This window comes from Phycodurus eques, chromosome 17, assembly GCF_024500275.1.
Source record: "Phycodurus eques isolate BA_2022a chromosome 17, UOR_Pequ_1.1, whole genome shotgun sequence".
NCBI classification, from domain to species: domain Eukaryota; kingdom Metazoa; phylum Chordata; class Actinopteri; order Syngnathiformes; family Syngnathidae; genus Phycodurus; species Phycodurus eques.
In genome coordinates, this window is record NC_084541.1 from 14,133,219 (window position 1) to 14,149,003 (window position 15,785).

Below are 15,785 nucleotides of genomic sequence, written 5' to 3' on the forward strand. Positions count from 1 at the left end.
AACGGAAGATGAATGAGTGAATGAATTTTCACCATTCATGCAACGTCCATCGTCCCCAGCAGGAAGTAGCCAGCTAGCTAACAACCAGGTAGACAAGCAAACACAACAGTTTGCCCTTGCCGGAAGTCTGCGTTTCAGTGAGTGACATTTTGGTTCTACATGCTCACATAAAAGCATACTGCCGAAATGACTTTGCATGAAAAAAAGTCACAAAATTGCAGCAAAGGAAGTGGTGATGAAGAGATTTAGTCGTCAAGCCACGATGACCAAGTTCAGAAACGACAATTGTGGACCAAAGATATATATATATATATATAGGCCCACCATTGTGCAAATAAAGATATGTCAGATATATCTTATAACGTTTATGTCATCCTGGTGGACATCAAAAAAATAAATGCCTACCAAATGAAGTAAAACTGGTTCTGATGTAAAGCTGGAGTTTATGGCGAGTCATCAAACTTTGTTGATCATACTCTGTCGACATGCATTAAGATTTTTTTTGCATTTAGCACCATGCATCTGACAGAACTTGGGAGCAATCTGATCAAATCTTTAGGACACACTTGTCTTTGAAGGACCTCCAGAAATGGCCCAAATAATCCTAAAAATGCTTCAAACCAAATATCCTTTAGTTTTCGGACACGGTTTCTTGAGACTTTTTTTGTGGGTCCACTCATGATAGACATGTCTGCCAAATGTTGCTAACAGAATCTGGACCTCAACCAAGTCAATGAGTAAATGAGAAAATTACCTCTGATTTGTGGGGTTATCGATCATTTCAGACATGGCTTCTCCAGACGTTTTGTGGGTCGACTAATGACAGACATTATATACAGTGTACCAAATTTTACATCGCAGAGAGAAACTGGCTTCCTGTGACTGAGCCGATACATGTATGATTGTTGTTGATGATGTTAGTTGTTACTTGTTAAATTTGGGTTTGAGTTAATGTTCTGCTTTTGTGTGTGTGCGTGCATGCGTGTCTGTGTGTCCAGGAGAGTGTGCGTGTGGGTGGTGCTGGTGTGTGCTGGGCTGGTTTGACTTGAGCGGACCAGTCCAAATAAAAAAATACTCCGCTCCAGAGTCAGCTGCCCTCGTGCAAGATGGACAGCGTGAACGACTATGAGGCCGACACAGCATTTCTGGGGGACTGGGGGCCCTTCCAGCGTCGTCTCTCGCTGCTGGTCTGCATCACCCTGATCCCCAACGGTTACGGGAGCCTGGTGGTGGTCTTCCTGGCCGACACGCCGGCCCACCGCTGCCTGGTGCCCGCGCACGGCCCAAACCTGACGGACGAGTGGCGCAACGCCAGCATCCCCCTGGAGGAGGACGGCCGGCCTACAGAGTGCTCCCGGTACCGGTTGGACACGCTGCGGGTGTACTCGGAAGCGGGCGTGCTTCCTTCCGACGTCAACCTGACCGCCGTGCCCCGAGAGGGCTGCCTGGATGGGTGGGAGTATGACCGCAGCGTTTACGCCTCCACCATTGTTTCTGAGGTTAGTGGGATTCATTCATCTAAATGTATAGCATTAATGATGCCTTTACAGATGTGTAAGTTACCCATGCCTTTGGCACTAACACAGCCCCATACCATCACAGATGCTGGCTTTTAAACTTTGCGTCCATAACAGTCCGGATGGTTCTTTTCCTCTTTGGCCCAGAGGACACGACGTCCACAATTTCCCAAAACAATTTGAAATGAGGACTCGTCGGACCACAGAACACTTTTCCATTCTGCATCAGTCCATCTTAGATGAGCTCAGGCTCAGAGAAGCTGGCGGCGTTTCTGGGTGTTGTTGATAAATGGCTTTTGCTTTGCATAGTAGAGTTTCAAGTTGCACTTACGGATGTAGCGCTGAATTGTATTTACTGACATTGGTTTTCTGAAGTGTTCCTGAGCCCATGTGGTGATATCCTTTACACATTGATGTCGGTTTTTGATGCAGTGAGCGATCGAAGGTCACGGGCATTCAATGTTGGTTTTCGGCGTTGCTGTTTACATGCAGTGATTTCTCCAGATTCTCTGAAACCTTTGATGATGATATGGACCGTAGATGATGAAATCCCTAAATTCCTTGCAATTGTACGTTGAGGAACATTGTCCTTAAACTGTTCGACTATTTTCTCACGCACTTGTTCACAAAGAGGTGAACCTCGCCCCATCTTTGCTTGTGAATGACTGAGCAATTCAGGGAAGCTCCTTTTATCCTCAATCATGGCACCCACCTGTTCCCAATTAGCCTGTTCACCTGTGGGATGTTCCAAACAGGTGTTTGATGAGCATTCCTCAACTTTCTCAGTCTTTTTTGCCACCTGTCCCAGCTTTTTTGGAACGTGTTACAGCCATAAAATTCTAAGTTAATGATTATTTGCTAAAACAATCAAGTTTATCAGTTTGAACATTAAATATCGTGTCTTTGTAGTATATTAAATTAAATATTGGTTGAACATGATTTGCAAATCATTGTATTCTGTTTTTTATGTTTAACACAACGTCTCAACTTCATTGGAATTGGGGTTGTCGAAAGACCTCCCACTAAAACTCGCTCAGTAGAAAATGTTTTGAAGTTTCAAGTTTCACTGAATGAAAGTTTCAAGTTTCACTGAATGACAAGCAATTGGGTGTATGTCAGACAAGACAAGAGAAGCGAAGGGAAGGGAAGGGAAGGGAAGGGAAAGGTCTCAAGCCCCCATGCCCGAAACTGAACAGGAAGTTGGCTATTTTAGTTTGAAGCTGCCAATTTGTGGCGAATTCCACGGCTCGTACTTCGACAAACTCCAAGCCCCTGACACCAGTTTCAACGATCAACATGAAAATCGGTGTACTTGTCTATAATAACAAGATGCATGGAAAAATCTCAAAGACCTACGCCAGAAAATTAGCTGGAAGTCTTCCGTTTTGGTTCCATTTTGGGCAAAGTCACGGCTTTTTACGAAATCCCACTGGGAGTTTGACAAACGAATGGATCGCCATTTTGAGGGCCAGTGGACCCCCGCATACTCCCGGTTCGGCACCCGTGGATTCACTTATTCGCAGATTTTTTATTTCTTTTCCAATTCTTTACATTATATTTAGGACATAACAACAAGTGCGGAGACTCACTAAGCAATGAAAGGGGACCAGTACCATGCCCTAAACTTAACGGGAAGGTAGCAACTTTGGTCTGAAGTAGTTTTGGGCAAAATTCCAGGACTCGGCATAAAACAAAAGTATGACTGCAGACCTCAGGAAAGTTAGAAACAATCAGCCCCCGACACCAATTTGACATATTGACACAATAGCACTTCAAAAAGTCTCAAGGACCCATGCCCGAAACTGAACGCAAAGTCAGCCATTATGGACCGATTAGCCCGAGCCATTCCAAGAATTCCTTGAAAAGATGGGCCACAAAATATGTCGAAGCTTTCACTGTCTCATGTGAGTGGATAATATGGCGTCAACGTTTAATGATCATTTTGGGGTTATCGTTATGAAAAAAAAAAAAAGGCTCCACAATGGGGGTGTCAACTTAAATTATGTTTGTGTTTCAAAGTTTTTTGGATGTGTGTGTTTTCCATTCTTTATGAATGTGTGTGTGTGTGTGTGTTGCAGTGGGACCTTGTTTGTGCGCAGCAATGGAAGAAACCGCTGACGACGTCGGTCTACTATTGCGGTTACCTCGTCGGATCCTTCCTGTCTGGCCAGCTCTCTGACAGGTTACCACACACGTATATAAATAATCCACATTCTTACCTGTGAATAACTCACTGGCTCTTGTTATAATTTGACAATGTGCTAACATTCTACAATCTAAAGGATTAGAATCCTTCCAGCGTTCTACTGGTTTAATCAGGCATTCTGGAATAGCTTCTGTTCCTCAGAGAAACCACCTTATTGCTTTTAAAGGCTCTCCAACAGACAGACAATTTCCCCTGTAAATCCGACCAGGAATCCCATTGATTTTTGAATGATCTCCAACGCAAAACGGTCACGTTTGGTGTGAGAACAAAGACCAGAATGATAAGTTTTGGAGACATCTGCAATGTTTGTACTGATTTGCTCTTTACCATGTCCGAAAATAAGCTAAAATGTTGATCACTGTTTTCCAAAGTAAGAGTACATTTTTGCAAATGTCTTATTTTCATGAAACACAAAAATAATCCGTCTGCTTTCTTTGAGGATTAGAGAAATAAGAGAATATTTACTGCTGAGAGGCTGAAATTCCGACAATTTGGACAATTCTATGTTAAACAAGCCCTGTAAACGATTAATCGGTCATCAAAATAGTGTTCGATTAATTTGATCATCCATTAGTTGTCGATTAATCGATGAATTCTTGCACCTGTATATCCGTAGGAAGAAACCATTCCATAAAAATCCCCCAGATTTTATTGCAGCCATAAAACTTAAAATCACTCTCCTGCAAAAATGACAGAAACGGAGTTCGCCCACTTTAGTCCTCAGTGGCTCATGTGGAAGCTGCAATGGGAACAACTCCACTTGTGCACCACACTGCGACTGGTGTATTCACCTTATTCCTTTTTCAGGTTTGGCAGGAAGATCGTGCTGTTTGTCACCCTGGGGGGCCAGACGCTGTTTGCTTTCATCCAGGTTTTTTCTCACTCCTGGATGGCCTTCTGCGTCCTGTACTTCCTCGGCGGCATGTCGCACATCTCCAACTACCTGTCCGCCTACGTGCTCGGTACGTTTCACAAACAAGTGCTCCACAAATCGTTGAGTGAACTTCTGAAGGTATTATTAGGAGAAATTTTTTTTTTTTTTTTTTGCCATTTAATGATAGCAAACAATGCAAAAAGAGCGTAGTAGTCGTAATCTTATGGGATTTTTTAATATATTTTAAAGTTATGAGTTTAAGAGAATAGTGGTATTTGTTTTTTAAATGAAAGGTTTTCAAGTAAAAACTCATAAGTCTGATGAGAATATTCATTAATTTTAGTTAAAATTTTGCAATATTATGGGAATAGTCCATTTCTTTTTTAAAGAATAAAAGTTTCTTTTTCATGTCATAATCTCATGATTTTATTTTGAGAAAATGTCATACTTTTAGAAAGAAAAAATCCTAATCTCAGGAGAATAGTAATATCATTTTAAAATAAAAATAAAAAATTCAATTATTAAATTGAAGTCATTTTTTTTCGATAAAAAAAATTGGACTCTTACAAGGATAAAGTCATATTTTTCAAGAAAAATGTACTTTTCAAGAAAAAGAATCAGAGATCAGTCAGAATCTCATGAGAATATAGTCACATTGTTTCTAAATAAAACATCATTATACTATGAGATTCAAGTTTTTTTCTCCCAAAAAGTTGGAATTTTACCAGAATAAAGTATTTTTAGGGGTGGGGGGGAATCATGAAGTCATTTTTTAGAAAGAGGAAAAAAAGAGGGAAAAAAACAAGAAAAAAAAGTTATTATGAGAGTAGTCCTATTTTTTTGGAGCAGGAAAAAAATTGGAATACTATGGGAACAGTCCCTTTTTTTTCTCAAATAGAAAAGTCCAAGTTTCTTTGGAAAGAAGTCATAATATTACAAGGATAGTGGGTATTTTTTTTTTTCGAGGATAATCAAAAATAAGTTGTACTTTTTGAGAAAAAAAGTCATCATGCCCTTTTTTCGATGACCAGAGTACAGCCAGTGCGGCGGGCAGCGCAACTATTCAAAAAGTATTTTTAAAAAAATGATCTTGACTTTATTCACAGAATATTATTTGTTTTTCTTTTCGTTTTGTTTTGTTTTCCTTTTCGTGAGATTACAACTATCTGGAAAAATACGGCGCTTTATTTCGAGTGAGGTGGAAGGGTTTTCTTCCAGGTGCGGAGATTGCCACTCCTCGAGTTCGCGAGTTCTTCACCACGGCGGGCTCGTGCTTATTCTTTGCGTTGGGCTACATGCTGCTGCCTCTCCACGCCTACTTCCTGCGAGACTGGAGGATGCTGCTGCTGGGCATCACCACGCCCGGATTCCTCCTCTTAACTTTATGGTGGTAGGTGCTTGTGGGGGGGGGGGGTTCCAGGAAGGCTATTGCGAACTAGCCGCAACATCCACCGAGGTTTATGTGACTGTTTAGGTTCATCCCCGAGTCGCCTCGCTGGCTTCTGTCTCAGGGGAGGATCGCCGAGGCCGAGGCCATCTTGAAAGACGCCGCCAAGATGAACAAAATAGAGGCGCCGGAAAAAATCTTCACTCCTCTGCAGGTTAGTGCCATGCCATCGCATGGGCAAAAAAAGGACACGGAGAGCCAGCGGGAACAGGAAATTAGTCCTCAAAATATCCACGTAGAGTTGTTGAGTTTTTCAATGCTCATCTTTGGGGTCTGTGATTTATTTCGGTCGTAACTCACAGGAATGACTTAAATTTGATGGGAAAAATTGTCAAAATCCGACGATAAAAAAGTCTGAGCTTTATGGGAGTAATACCATATTTTCTTTTCATCAAAATGTAGAAATTTTCAGCGAAAAAGACAGAATTTTTCGGGAATAAAGGTCAGAATTTCTGAGGAAAAACACATAATCTTGCAGAATAAAGTTAGAATTTTCAAGGAATCTTACACGATTAAATTTGTATTTTCAAGAAACAAATGTGAAATTTGTTTTTTTTAGAAAAAGGTTTGGAATTTCACAAAAAAAGTAAGAATCTTACGAGAGTCGTTGTATTTTGTTTTTAGAAAATAAATATGCATTTGAAAGACCAAGTCAGACTTTTGTACTAATAAAATTGCATTTTTTCAAGAAAAATGTCAATAGCTTAAATTTTAGCCAAATGTATTTGTCTTGACAAAAAAAGTTGAAAACTTCGAAAAAAAAGTGAATATTTCAGAACTAAAGTCTTATTTTTCTGAAAAGAAATCTTGAAATCATCCATGAAAAATGTCGAAATCTTCAGAAAATACAGTACAAAGGCTTACTTTTCTTTCTTGAGTACACTTATGCACCTTTTTATAACCACTTCATCTCAGCATGTCACAATCAATCATTAAACCAGCATATCTGGCATTGTTTTGGCTGTTTGAGAGCCATTTTTTTCCTTTCCCTTTTCATCTGGTTCACTGCTCAATGTCCAGCTCCCGACAATAATTGACACGTTGACGCGCTCAAACGTACAAGCCAGCAGGGGAGGCAGAGGACCCGCTGGAACTGGAATGTTTGGCAAAATGTACACTCTCCGACCCCCAACATGTGATGACCCTAAGACTACGGTAATTTCGCTGTGTAGCACCACTAGCTATACTCGCGCAGTCTAATGAGAGCCAATGCAAAAAAAATAGTGTGGTTTATAAAGATAATAACGCTCACTTTTGAATTAAACTGTCAGAGTGACAGTATTATAGTGACAGTAGTGTACATCGTATTTTCCTTCTGTGGATTTACAGTAGTTTACTGCAAAGGAAAAAAATGGTTATGAGAAAAAAGTCACAATGTTGCATTTTTGAGAAAAATAACTAATTCCGTTTTACGACAATAGGCATCATCTCATCGAAAATTAAATGTTATATCACATTTTTTTTCCCCGAGTGAAAAGTGATATTATTAAGAAACTAAAGTTGGTGGGGTTTTTTTGTTCCTTTTTTTGAAGACCAAAAAATGTAATCCTGTGAATATAAGGTCATATTTATTGACAAATATTTGCAATATCTTGAGCTCACGGTCATATTTTTACAAGACAAAAAGTCATAATACTTTGAGAATAGAGTTTTATTTTTTCCGGAAGAGAGTCTTGCCAGAATAAAGTCTTCTTATCTCGAGATAAGAAATCGTAATCGTACGCAAATAAAGTCAGAATTTTTAGCAAAAAAGTACAAACTCACAGGCCCAACATTGTAGAGTATTTTTTTTCTAGCTAGATATTACTTATTGTACATTGTACTTTTTCTAGCTAAAATGTATTTTCTTTCGGGAATAAGCAAGAACCTTATGACAATGAAGTCATCTTTTTTATATTTTAGTTGTATTTTTAGTATAATTATCTGTCTTTTTTTCAAGAAAAATTTGCAATCTTACAATAAATGAAGTAATATATATATTTTTTAAAATCTCATAATTCTAAGAGACTAATGTTGTATTGTTTTTCAAGATAAAGAAAAATCATAAAACTGTAAGAATAGTCATATTAATTGAGAAAAAAATTGCAAGGTCTTGAGCATACGTTTGTATTTTCTTTAAGATGAAGAGTTGTCATCTTTTGAAAATAAAATCTTATTTTTGCTGGCAAAATAGTCATAATCTTAAAAGAATAAATATTTTATTGATTTATTGTTTATTTATTGTCATTATTCATTGAGTGAATTTTCTAGGTAAATGTTTTAATTTTACAACAATTAAGTCATATTTATCATATTTATCGCCAAAAAAAGGTAATATTTTTACCTTTTACCTTTGGCCCCAAAAAATGTTTTGTTCGCTCCTAACTGTATGTGCGCTCGTTATGAAATGAGCTTTCTTTGGAATGTTTATTGTTCCGTAGAACAAATGTGGCTTTGAGAAGATGAAGGCATACAACATCTGCGACATGCTCCGCTACAGCAACATCCGCTGGATGTCTGTTGCGCTGTGGTTTGTCTGGTTAGTTGCACGCACACACACACACACACACACACACACGCACGCACGCACACCACACTCACACACACACACACACACCTAATGACCTGTCTGTTTTAAAAACAGAACCCCAATTGAGTTTTAATCCACCGAGGATTATAAAACCCCTGCTGAAAAGAAACAAAGAATGATTAGATTACAAGTCACATTTATTTTGGGGTGGGGGAGGGATATATTTTTGAAAAAAGATATCATTTTATATATATATTATATATTATATTATAATTTTATAAGAATAAAGTCAATTTCGGGGAGGGGCTGGCACATTTTTTAGAGGTAAACCCTAATCTCACCAGATAAAGTATTTTTTTTTTTTTTTTGTTTTTTTAAAGAAAGGAAAATGTATCATTTTAAGGGTAAAAATCTGCTCCGCCGCATGGAGAGGAGACAGATGAGGTGGCTCGGGCATCTGGTTAGGATGCCCCCCCGGACGCCTCCCTGGTGAGGTGTTCCGGTCACGTCCCACCGGGAGGCCCCGGGGACGACCCGGGACACGCTTGAGAGACGACGTCTCTCGGCTGGCCTGGGTACGCCTCGGGATCTCTTCCCGGAAGAGCTGGACGAAGTGGCTGGGGAGAGAGAAATCTGGGCTTCCCCGCTGCGTCGATCCTAGACCCAAACGCCGCTCATCTTTCGAGTGAGTTCACCTCGCATTATGAAAATGGAGGGTTGATGTGTTAGTGATTTGGCTAGGGATAAATGTCATTTATTGATTTATTTTAAATGTGCCCCTCTTTTTAATTTGAGCCACCTATGATATCAACCGCCGTATCTTTCGTTTTTCTTTTCGCTTCATTTTCCATGACATTTTTTATTGCCCATATATTGTCCCTTTTTTCATCATCCCTCTTTTAGTCCTTGTTATCTATTGTTTAGTGAATGAACCCTTCTTATCTAAAAGAACTTTATGTGTTCTTTGCGGAGAAAATAAATAAGAGCTGCTGTTCGCGGAGTAACAAACTCCTTGCGAGCGTACTTAGCAGCTTACGAAGACATTTCCTTGTTTTCTCCAAACATTGGATGGCACCCTTCATTTAGTTTCGAGAAGGTCAAAATGAAATTCAACTGTCAAGGTGATGAAGCATTTCATTTTTAGAGAATTTCATTTGGAAATTTCACCTGAAAGCCAACTATCCCAACATTTTTGTGAGCAGCGTTTCAAGCGGCATCAAACCTCCTCCGCAGGAACACGATAGCCATCGGCTACCTGGCCCTGTCGCTCAATACGTCCAACCTGCACGGCGGCGCCTACTTCAACTGTTTCCTGTCGGGGGCCGTGGAGATCCCCGCCTACTTCATCACGTGGCTCATGTTCCGTCGCTGCCCACGCCGACTCACCATGGCCGGCAGTCTCTTCGCTTCGGGTTTCTTCCTCCTGGTCATCCAGCTCGTTCCGGCAGGTAGGAACCTTCAGTGGTAAGGGTTAACGTCTGTTATATAAAAAAAAAAAAAAAAAAAAAAAGTGTAATCCCTCTGGAGTGTCGCAACAACACAATGACCCGCCCTCTCGTGCCATTAACGATAAAAACAGCTTGCGTGATGTAAAAAAACAAAAGAACATTTGAAAAAATACTTTAATTGCAAATCATTCAATTATATTGAGGACACATAATGGGAAAGACATTTTGGGATTAAAAGTGTGAAGAATATTACTTTAGAACAATTTGCTTTTCTTCGAAACAATTATTACCTTTTGAATGGTAACAGCTGCGAATAATTCAAATAGTGAAACTCATTGATTTTCAAAAAGAAATTCAGTGGCGTATGTCTTGATCAAATTATATGAAAAGGACGCCTATAAATACTGAACTTGTCCGACGTCTAACGTGTTGGCGTTCTCTCCCTCATTGCCACACGGGGTCAAACTTGAGGCCCGGGGGCCAGATCTGGCCCGCCACATCATTTTATTTGGCCTGCGAAAGCAAATTATGTGTGTCAACTTCCATAATTCTTGCTCAATTCTGTACCAAATTTCCAAATAGTCATATGTAATGAATATTTTTGAGATATTGAAAGTAGAAGTTTTTGTAGTTTTACTAAACCCATTTTTAAAGTAACTGGAACACTTCTTGCATACTTCAGATTTCCAAAGTAGTTCATCATCAATCTATTGTTTATATGGAATAATAAGAAGCGTCTAGGATCATTTGTATGGTTTCACAGTAATAACAGCCCTCTGAGGAAAACCGTACCAACATACTACAACTGCACGTAAAATGGCGGGTATCCGGTGGCCCGCAGGCCTGCACTGGTTGGCGGTGACCCTGGAGATGATCGGCAAGTTCACCTTGACGGTGGCTTTCTCGCACATCTACGCTTACTCTGCCGAGCTCTACCCGACCGTGCTGAGGAACACGGCCATGGGCGCCTGCTCCATGGCCTGCAGGATAGGCAGCGTCTCCGCACCCTACATCATCTACCTGAGTAAGGACGAGCCGACGCACACCGCACGCGTGTTGACGTTTGGGGGAGGAAAATGGACACACAGGTCTGTTTGTGTGTGTACGTATTTGTTTGGGTTTGTTTGTGTTTGTGTGTGACGTGTTCAAGTCAGTGTGTTTTGTCTGCGCGTGTTAGTGAGCGTGTGTTTTACGCTTTGTGTGTTCGTGTCTGTGAGTGCGTGTGAATCTGTGTGTTTGTGTGTTTTTGCTAGCGTATGTTAGTGTGTGTGTTTGTGACTGCTTGTGAATGTGTGTGTGTGCGTTATGGAGTGTGTGCGTGTTTTTGCTTGTGTGTGTTAGTGTGTGCGTATTTGTGTGTGTGTGTTTTTGCTTGTGCGTGTTAGTGTGTTTGTGACTCCTTGTGAGTGTGTGGGTGTGTGTGTTTTTTTGCTTGTGTGTGTTTGTGACTGCTTGTGAGTGTGTCCGTGTGTCAAGGAGTGTGTGCGTTATGGAGTGTGTGCGTGTTTTTGCTTGTGTGTGTTAGTGTGTGTGTTTGTGTGTGCGTATTTGTGTGTGTGTGTTTTTGCTTGTGCGTGTTAGTGTGTTTGTGACTCCTTGTGAGTGTGTGGGTGTGTGTGTTTTTTTGCTTGTGTGTGTTTGTGACTGCTTGTGAGTGTGTCCGTGTGTCAAGGAGTGTGTGCGTGTGTGTGTGAAGTGTGTGTGTTTGTATGCGTGTGCATTCGTGTGTGTATTCGTGTGTGTGTTTTTGCATGTGTGTGTTAGTGTGTTTGTGACTTCTTGTGAATGTGTGTGTGTGTGTGTGTGTGTGTTAAGGAGTGTGTGGGTGTGTGTGTGTATTTGTGTGTGTTGCTTGTGTGTGTTTTTGCTTGTGTGTGTTTGTGACTGCTTGTGAGTGTGTCCGTGTGTCAAGGAGTGTGTGCGTGTGTGTGTGAAGTGTGTGTGTTTGTATGCGTGTGCATTCGTGTGTGTATTCGTGTGTGTGTTTTTGCATGTGTGTGTTAGTGTGTTTGTGACTTCTTGTGAATGTGTGTGTGTGTGTGTGTGTGTTAAGGAGTGTGTGGGTGTGTGTGTGTATTTGTGTGTGTTGCTTGTGTGTGTTTTTGCTTGTGTGTGTTTGTGTGTGTGTTGTGAGTACTTGACTGGGCAGACACTTTTGGAAATCGGCTGGATTTCAAATCGCATTTGGCCTCTCTCTCTGTCTCTGTCTCTCGCTCTCTTTTCTCTCTATTTCTCGTCGGGTCATCCGTCACCTTCTTTTTTCACCCCGCCTCCGCTTGGGCGCCACAGGAACATATTCGCTGTCGCTGCCTTACATCCTGATGGGCGTCCTGATCACTATGGCGGCGTTGCTCAGCCTCCTGCTCCCCGAGAGCTACGGAATGCCCCTGCCGGAAAGCATCGCTCAAATGCAGCCCGGGTGAGCAGTCGCCGGGAGACCGTGCTCGCCGTCGTCATCTATGTCGGGGGGCGGGGGGGTGTTGGCGGGTCAAAAAGTGGTGCTTAAAGGTCAAATGACAAAGATGTTATGGGGTCAGCTAAAATTCATATTCAAGGGGTTCTAGAGTTATCAAGAAAATTTTCAAAATCTTTGTCCTCTGACCTTTAAGGATGATTTGATTTCTAAAATCTAAAAATGGGTCAGGGCATTTGTATATGACATAAAAATAAAATGTAAATGTGTATGTAAAATGTGTAAAAAAAAACAAAAAACATTTATTTGAATAATAAAATAAAAAATCATTATTTGTTTTTTTTAATTGTTTAAAAATAGATTTGGGAATGTTTTAAAAATTGTAAAATAATTTATTTTAGTAATTAAACAATGATTCATTCTATTTTTTTTAAATTAAGTCACTATTTCACAAAATACATTTTAAGAAATGGTTGTAGGTACTGTATGTCAAATTCTTTATTTTACGGTTTTAATTTGGCTAAATACAAGAAGTCAATTAACCAATTTAATGAGATAATTAATAATCATGAATAAAAATTAATAAATACATTTGTAATGACATTTTCACTGAATTTCTAGAAATTAAAATGTTTATTTTTGTAATAAAATATTTTTCCCATTATTTTTATTCATACTTAATTGAATTATCATTCATCTAATAAAATACATTTATAAAATGGTTACAGTTAATGTATATGAAAAATTGTTTATTATAATCACATTTTTTTATGTACAAAAATCAATCGACTAATCATTTAAAAAGGTAAATACAAAATAAATATAAACGTATAATGTATTCATACAATTTTAAATATATTTTTAGTCATTCGTAAATTAGATAAAAAATAGTTCAACTGTCTCTAGAATAGTTAATTTTGAAAAAAAATTCATTTTCTCTTTCATTTTATTTAAAATAAATTTACCTATAATTGATACATTATTCAATAAAAATACATTTTACACAAATATAGGTAAAATTATTAATTTTACAACCATTATTTTACTGTACATACAAACAAAGTAATCAGCCAAGTATTTAATTAGAAAAAAAAAAAAAAAAAAAAACGATTTTAACTAAACAATGTAAGGGGGAAAAGGGCTAAATTAATGTAACAAATATGACAAGAACGGCGGATTTAAGAATATACTTTGCCCGCGCCTGGTCAATGAGGATAGTTTTCTTTTTCTATTTAAAAAAAATAATAATGTTTTAAGGGTGTAACTTTGTCCTCCAGGTGCTGCCGGAAGGTGGTCTACAAACGCACACACACCAAGGAAGATGAGACCGCACGGAAGTCCATGGATGTCCAGTAAACACAAATATTCCAATTTGATAGCATTCAAACTCCAGTATTAATAATTAGTGGATTTTTTAAAATTTTTGAACCGAAGGAAGTGTGTTTTTACATCTTGTATTCTTCACTGAATGCATTCATAAACATTGAGGTTGTCATCAAGTACCAAAATACCAAATAATTAAATTATAACTACCCTCTGTGTCGTTTCAGGAAATGAGCCAAACCAATGTAAAAACATTTTTTAATCATATTATGATACTTGGATATCATTAGTAACCAAATTGCAGTAGTTTTTCTTAACTGTATGAATAATTTTGGCGATGTGTCCCCTTTTTTTCCTTTTTTGATTGAGCTTTACTCAAGTGTTTCTTTGTTACTTTGTGTTTAGATTTTGCACTTTGTTAATTTAGCATTTAGACTTTTCCATGATCCTTGTTTTCCTTTGTTTTTGGAATTAAATATATATATATATATATATATATATATATATATATTATATATATATATATATTATATATACTCCTGCACTACTGCATTGCCTCCCTGCTTCCCTGCACTTGGGTCCGCCATGTTTTTGCCTTGCCTTCCTCGCCTTTGACCAAACGTGACAGAGAAACACTTGAGTAAACCCAAAACAAGAAACAAGACATGACTGGTGAAATAACTGAACGGCACAACTGGCAACTATGACATGACACAGACAAATACAAACAGATTGACGAGACAACCAGGGACACCTGAACAAGGCATGAGTGGCTGGAGAGAGCTGATTGGTCCACACAAGGTAGAAGGTTGACGAGAACAGGTGGACACATCAACCAACCAAATGAGCACACGACAAACATGGAACACAGGAAAACATGGAACAAAACTAAACACAACCCAAACCATGACAGAATGTTCATTGATACATTTTTTTGATGCAATGTTTTGGTATGCACGCCCATATCACAGCATGCACATAAAATAGTGTATGAATGGTTATGTCAGCATTCACACATACAAAAAAAAGTGGGAAGCCAATTTTGTATTTTTTTATTTGAGGCACGATAAAGGTATGAACGTTCTTTAAGCATTTACATAAAATGACACTTTGCTTTGAGGGAGTGATAATGTTGACTTTGACAAACAGTATATGAATGTTGACCTCAGCCAAAAGAATTAAGCAGGATTGTATGAATATTTGTGCTTTGAATGTATCCTGATCCCACAGCATTTTTTTGCCCGATTGTTGTTTCAAGATACAAAAAGGATATATTGCATGAACGCTCATCTCGTCTTGTGGTTTTCACGTGTGTACCTTCCGAGGTTGTGGACGGGGAGCCGCAGCCGAGCCGCTGCCGCCGCTACCTGCTGGACTTGCTCCGCAACCCCTCGAAATATAGTTCAAAATATATGCATATATTTTAAAGCACTCGTAGTTCACCGTGGTCTCAGTTTGGGATAAGAAACATACGTTTATACACATGCAAAAGCAGTTATTTATCCACAATTTCACATTGAAAACCCGTTACCCAAGGTATGTGCTTCCAATCAACAAATATTTTGTCGAATTCGCCTCACCAGGACAATTATGCTGGTTTTCTGGCTCATTTTATGTTCAATTTTTGAACATTTAAAATATTCATGAAAAGCATATTTGTAGTACGATTTTTAGGTACCAGGTGACCGTTTGGGACTGGTCTATTTTCTCTAGGTTTGGCCGTACGCCGGTGCTGTTCGCCACCATAATCATTCAGGCCGTGTCCACTCTGGTGCAGATCGCGGCGCCATCCTGGGAGGTGTTTTGCATGCTTCTCTTCTGCAGCGGTCTTGGCAATATTTCCAACTACATGTCCTGCTACGTGCTGGGTAAAAAAAAAGGTATTGCGCAGTTTCAGTTCAGCAAGAAGAGACAGAGCTGTTTTCAAGTCTATTTTCTGAGCGACAGGGTCAAGGAGGCGATTGCACAAGAACAAGAAAAACGACTGAGCGTTTGGAAGATGCTAGCGGCAGGTGGGAGAGTGTCTCGCGGTTAACTTGGCAAAGGGT

The 15,785-nt window shown here is 39.3% G+C and overlaps 1 protein-coding gene across 1 annotated transcript; it reads left to right on the plus strand.

The window, feature by feature from the left end:
* Positions 1–1,056: 1,056 nt before the first annotated feature.
* Positions 1,057–15,045, plus strand: LOC133415911 (organic cation/carnitine transporter 2-like). Its single transcript, XM_061702454.1, has 10 exons — positions 1,057–1,499; positions 3,596–3,699; positions 4,531–4,685; positions 5,816–5,987; positions 6,072–6,198; positions 8,465–8,562; positions 9,787–10,001; positions 10,843–11,025; positions 12,291–12,420; positions 13,692–15,045. The coding sequence occupies exons 1-10, from the start codon at positions 1,107–1,109 to the stop codon at positions 13,768–13,770; spliced, it is 1,656 nt and encodes a 551-aa protein (XP_061558438.1). The 5' UTR covers positions 1,057–1,106; the 3' UTR covers positions 13,771–15,045.
* Positions 15,046–15,785: the final 740 nt, after the last annotated feature.

Excerpts from the sequence above, each read along its gene's own strand:
- LOC133415911 (XM_061702454.1), top strand. The coding sequence starts at position 1,107 with ATGGACAGCGTGAACGACTATGAGGCCGACACAGCATTTCTGGGGGAC. Across the intron at positions 4,686-5,815 it reads CCTGTCCGCCTACGTGCTCG|GTGCGGAGATTGCCACTCCT; the intron begins GTACGTTTCACA and ends GTTTTCTTCCAG. Across the intron at positions 10,002-10,842 it reads CATCCAGCTCGTTCCGGCAG|GCCTGCACTGGTTGGCGGTG; the intron begins GTAGGAACCTTC and ends GGTGGCCCGCAG.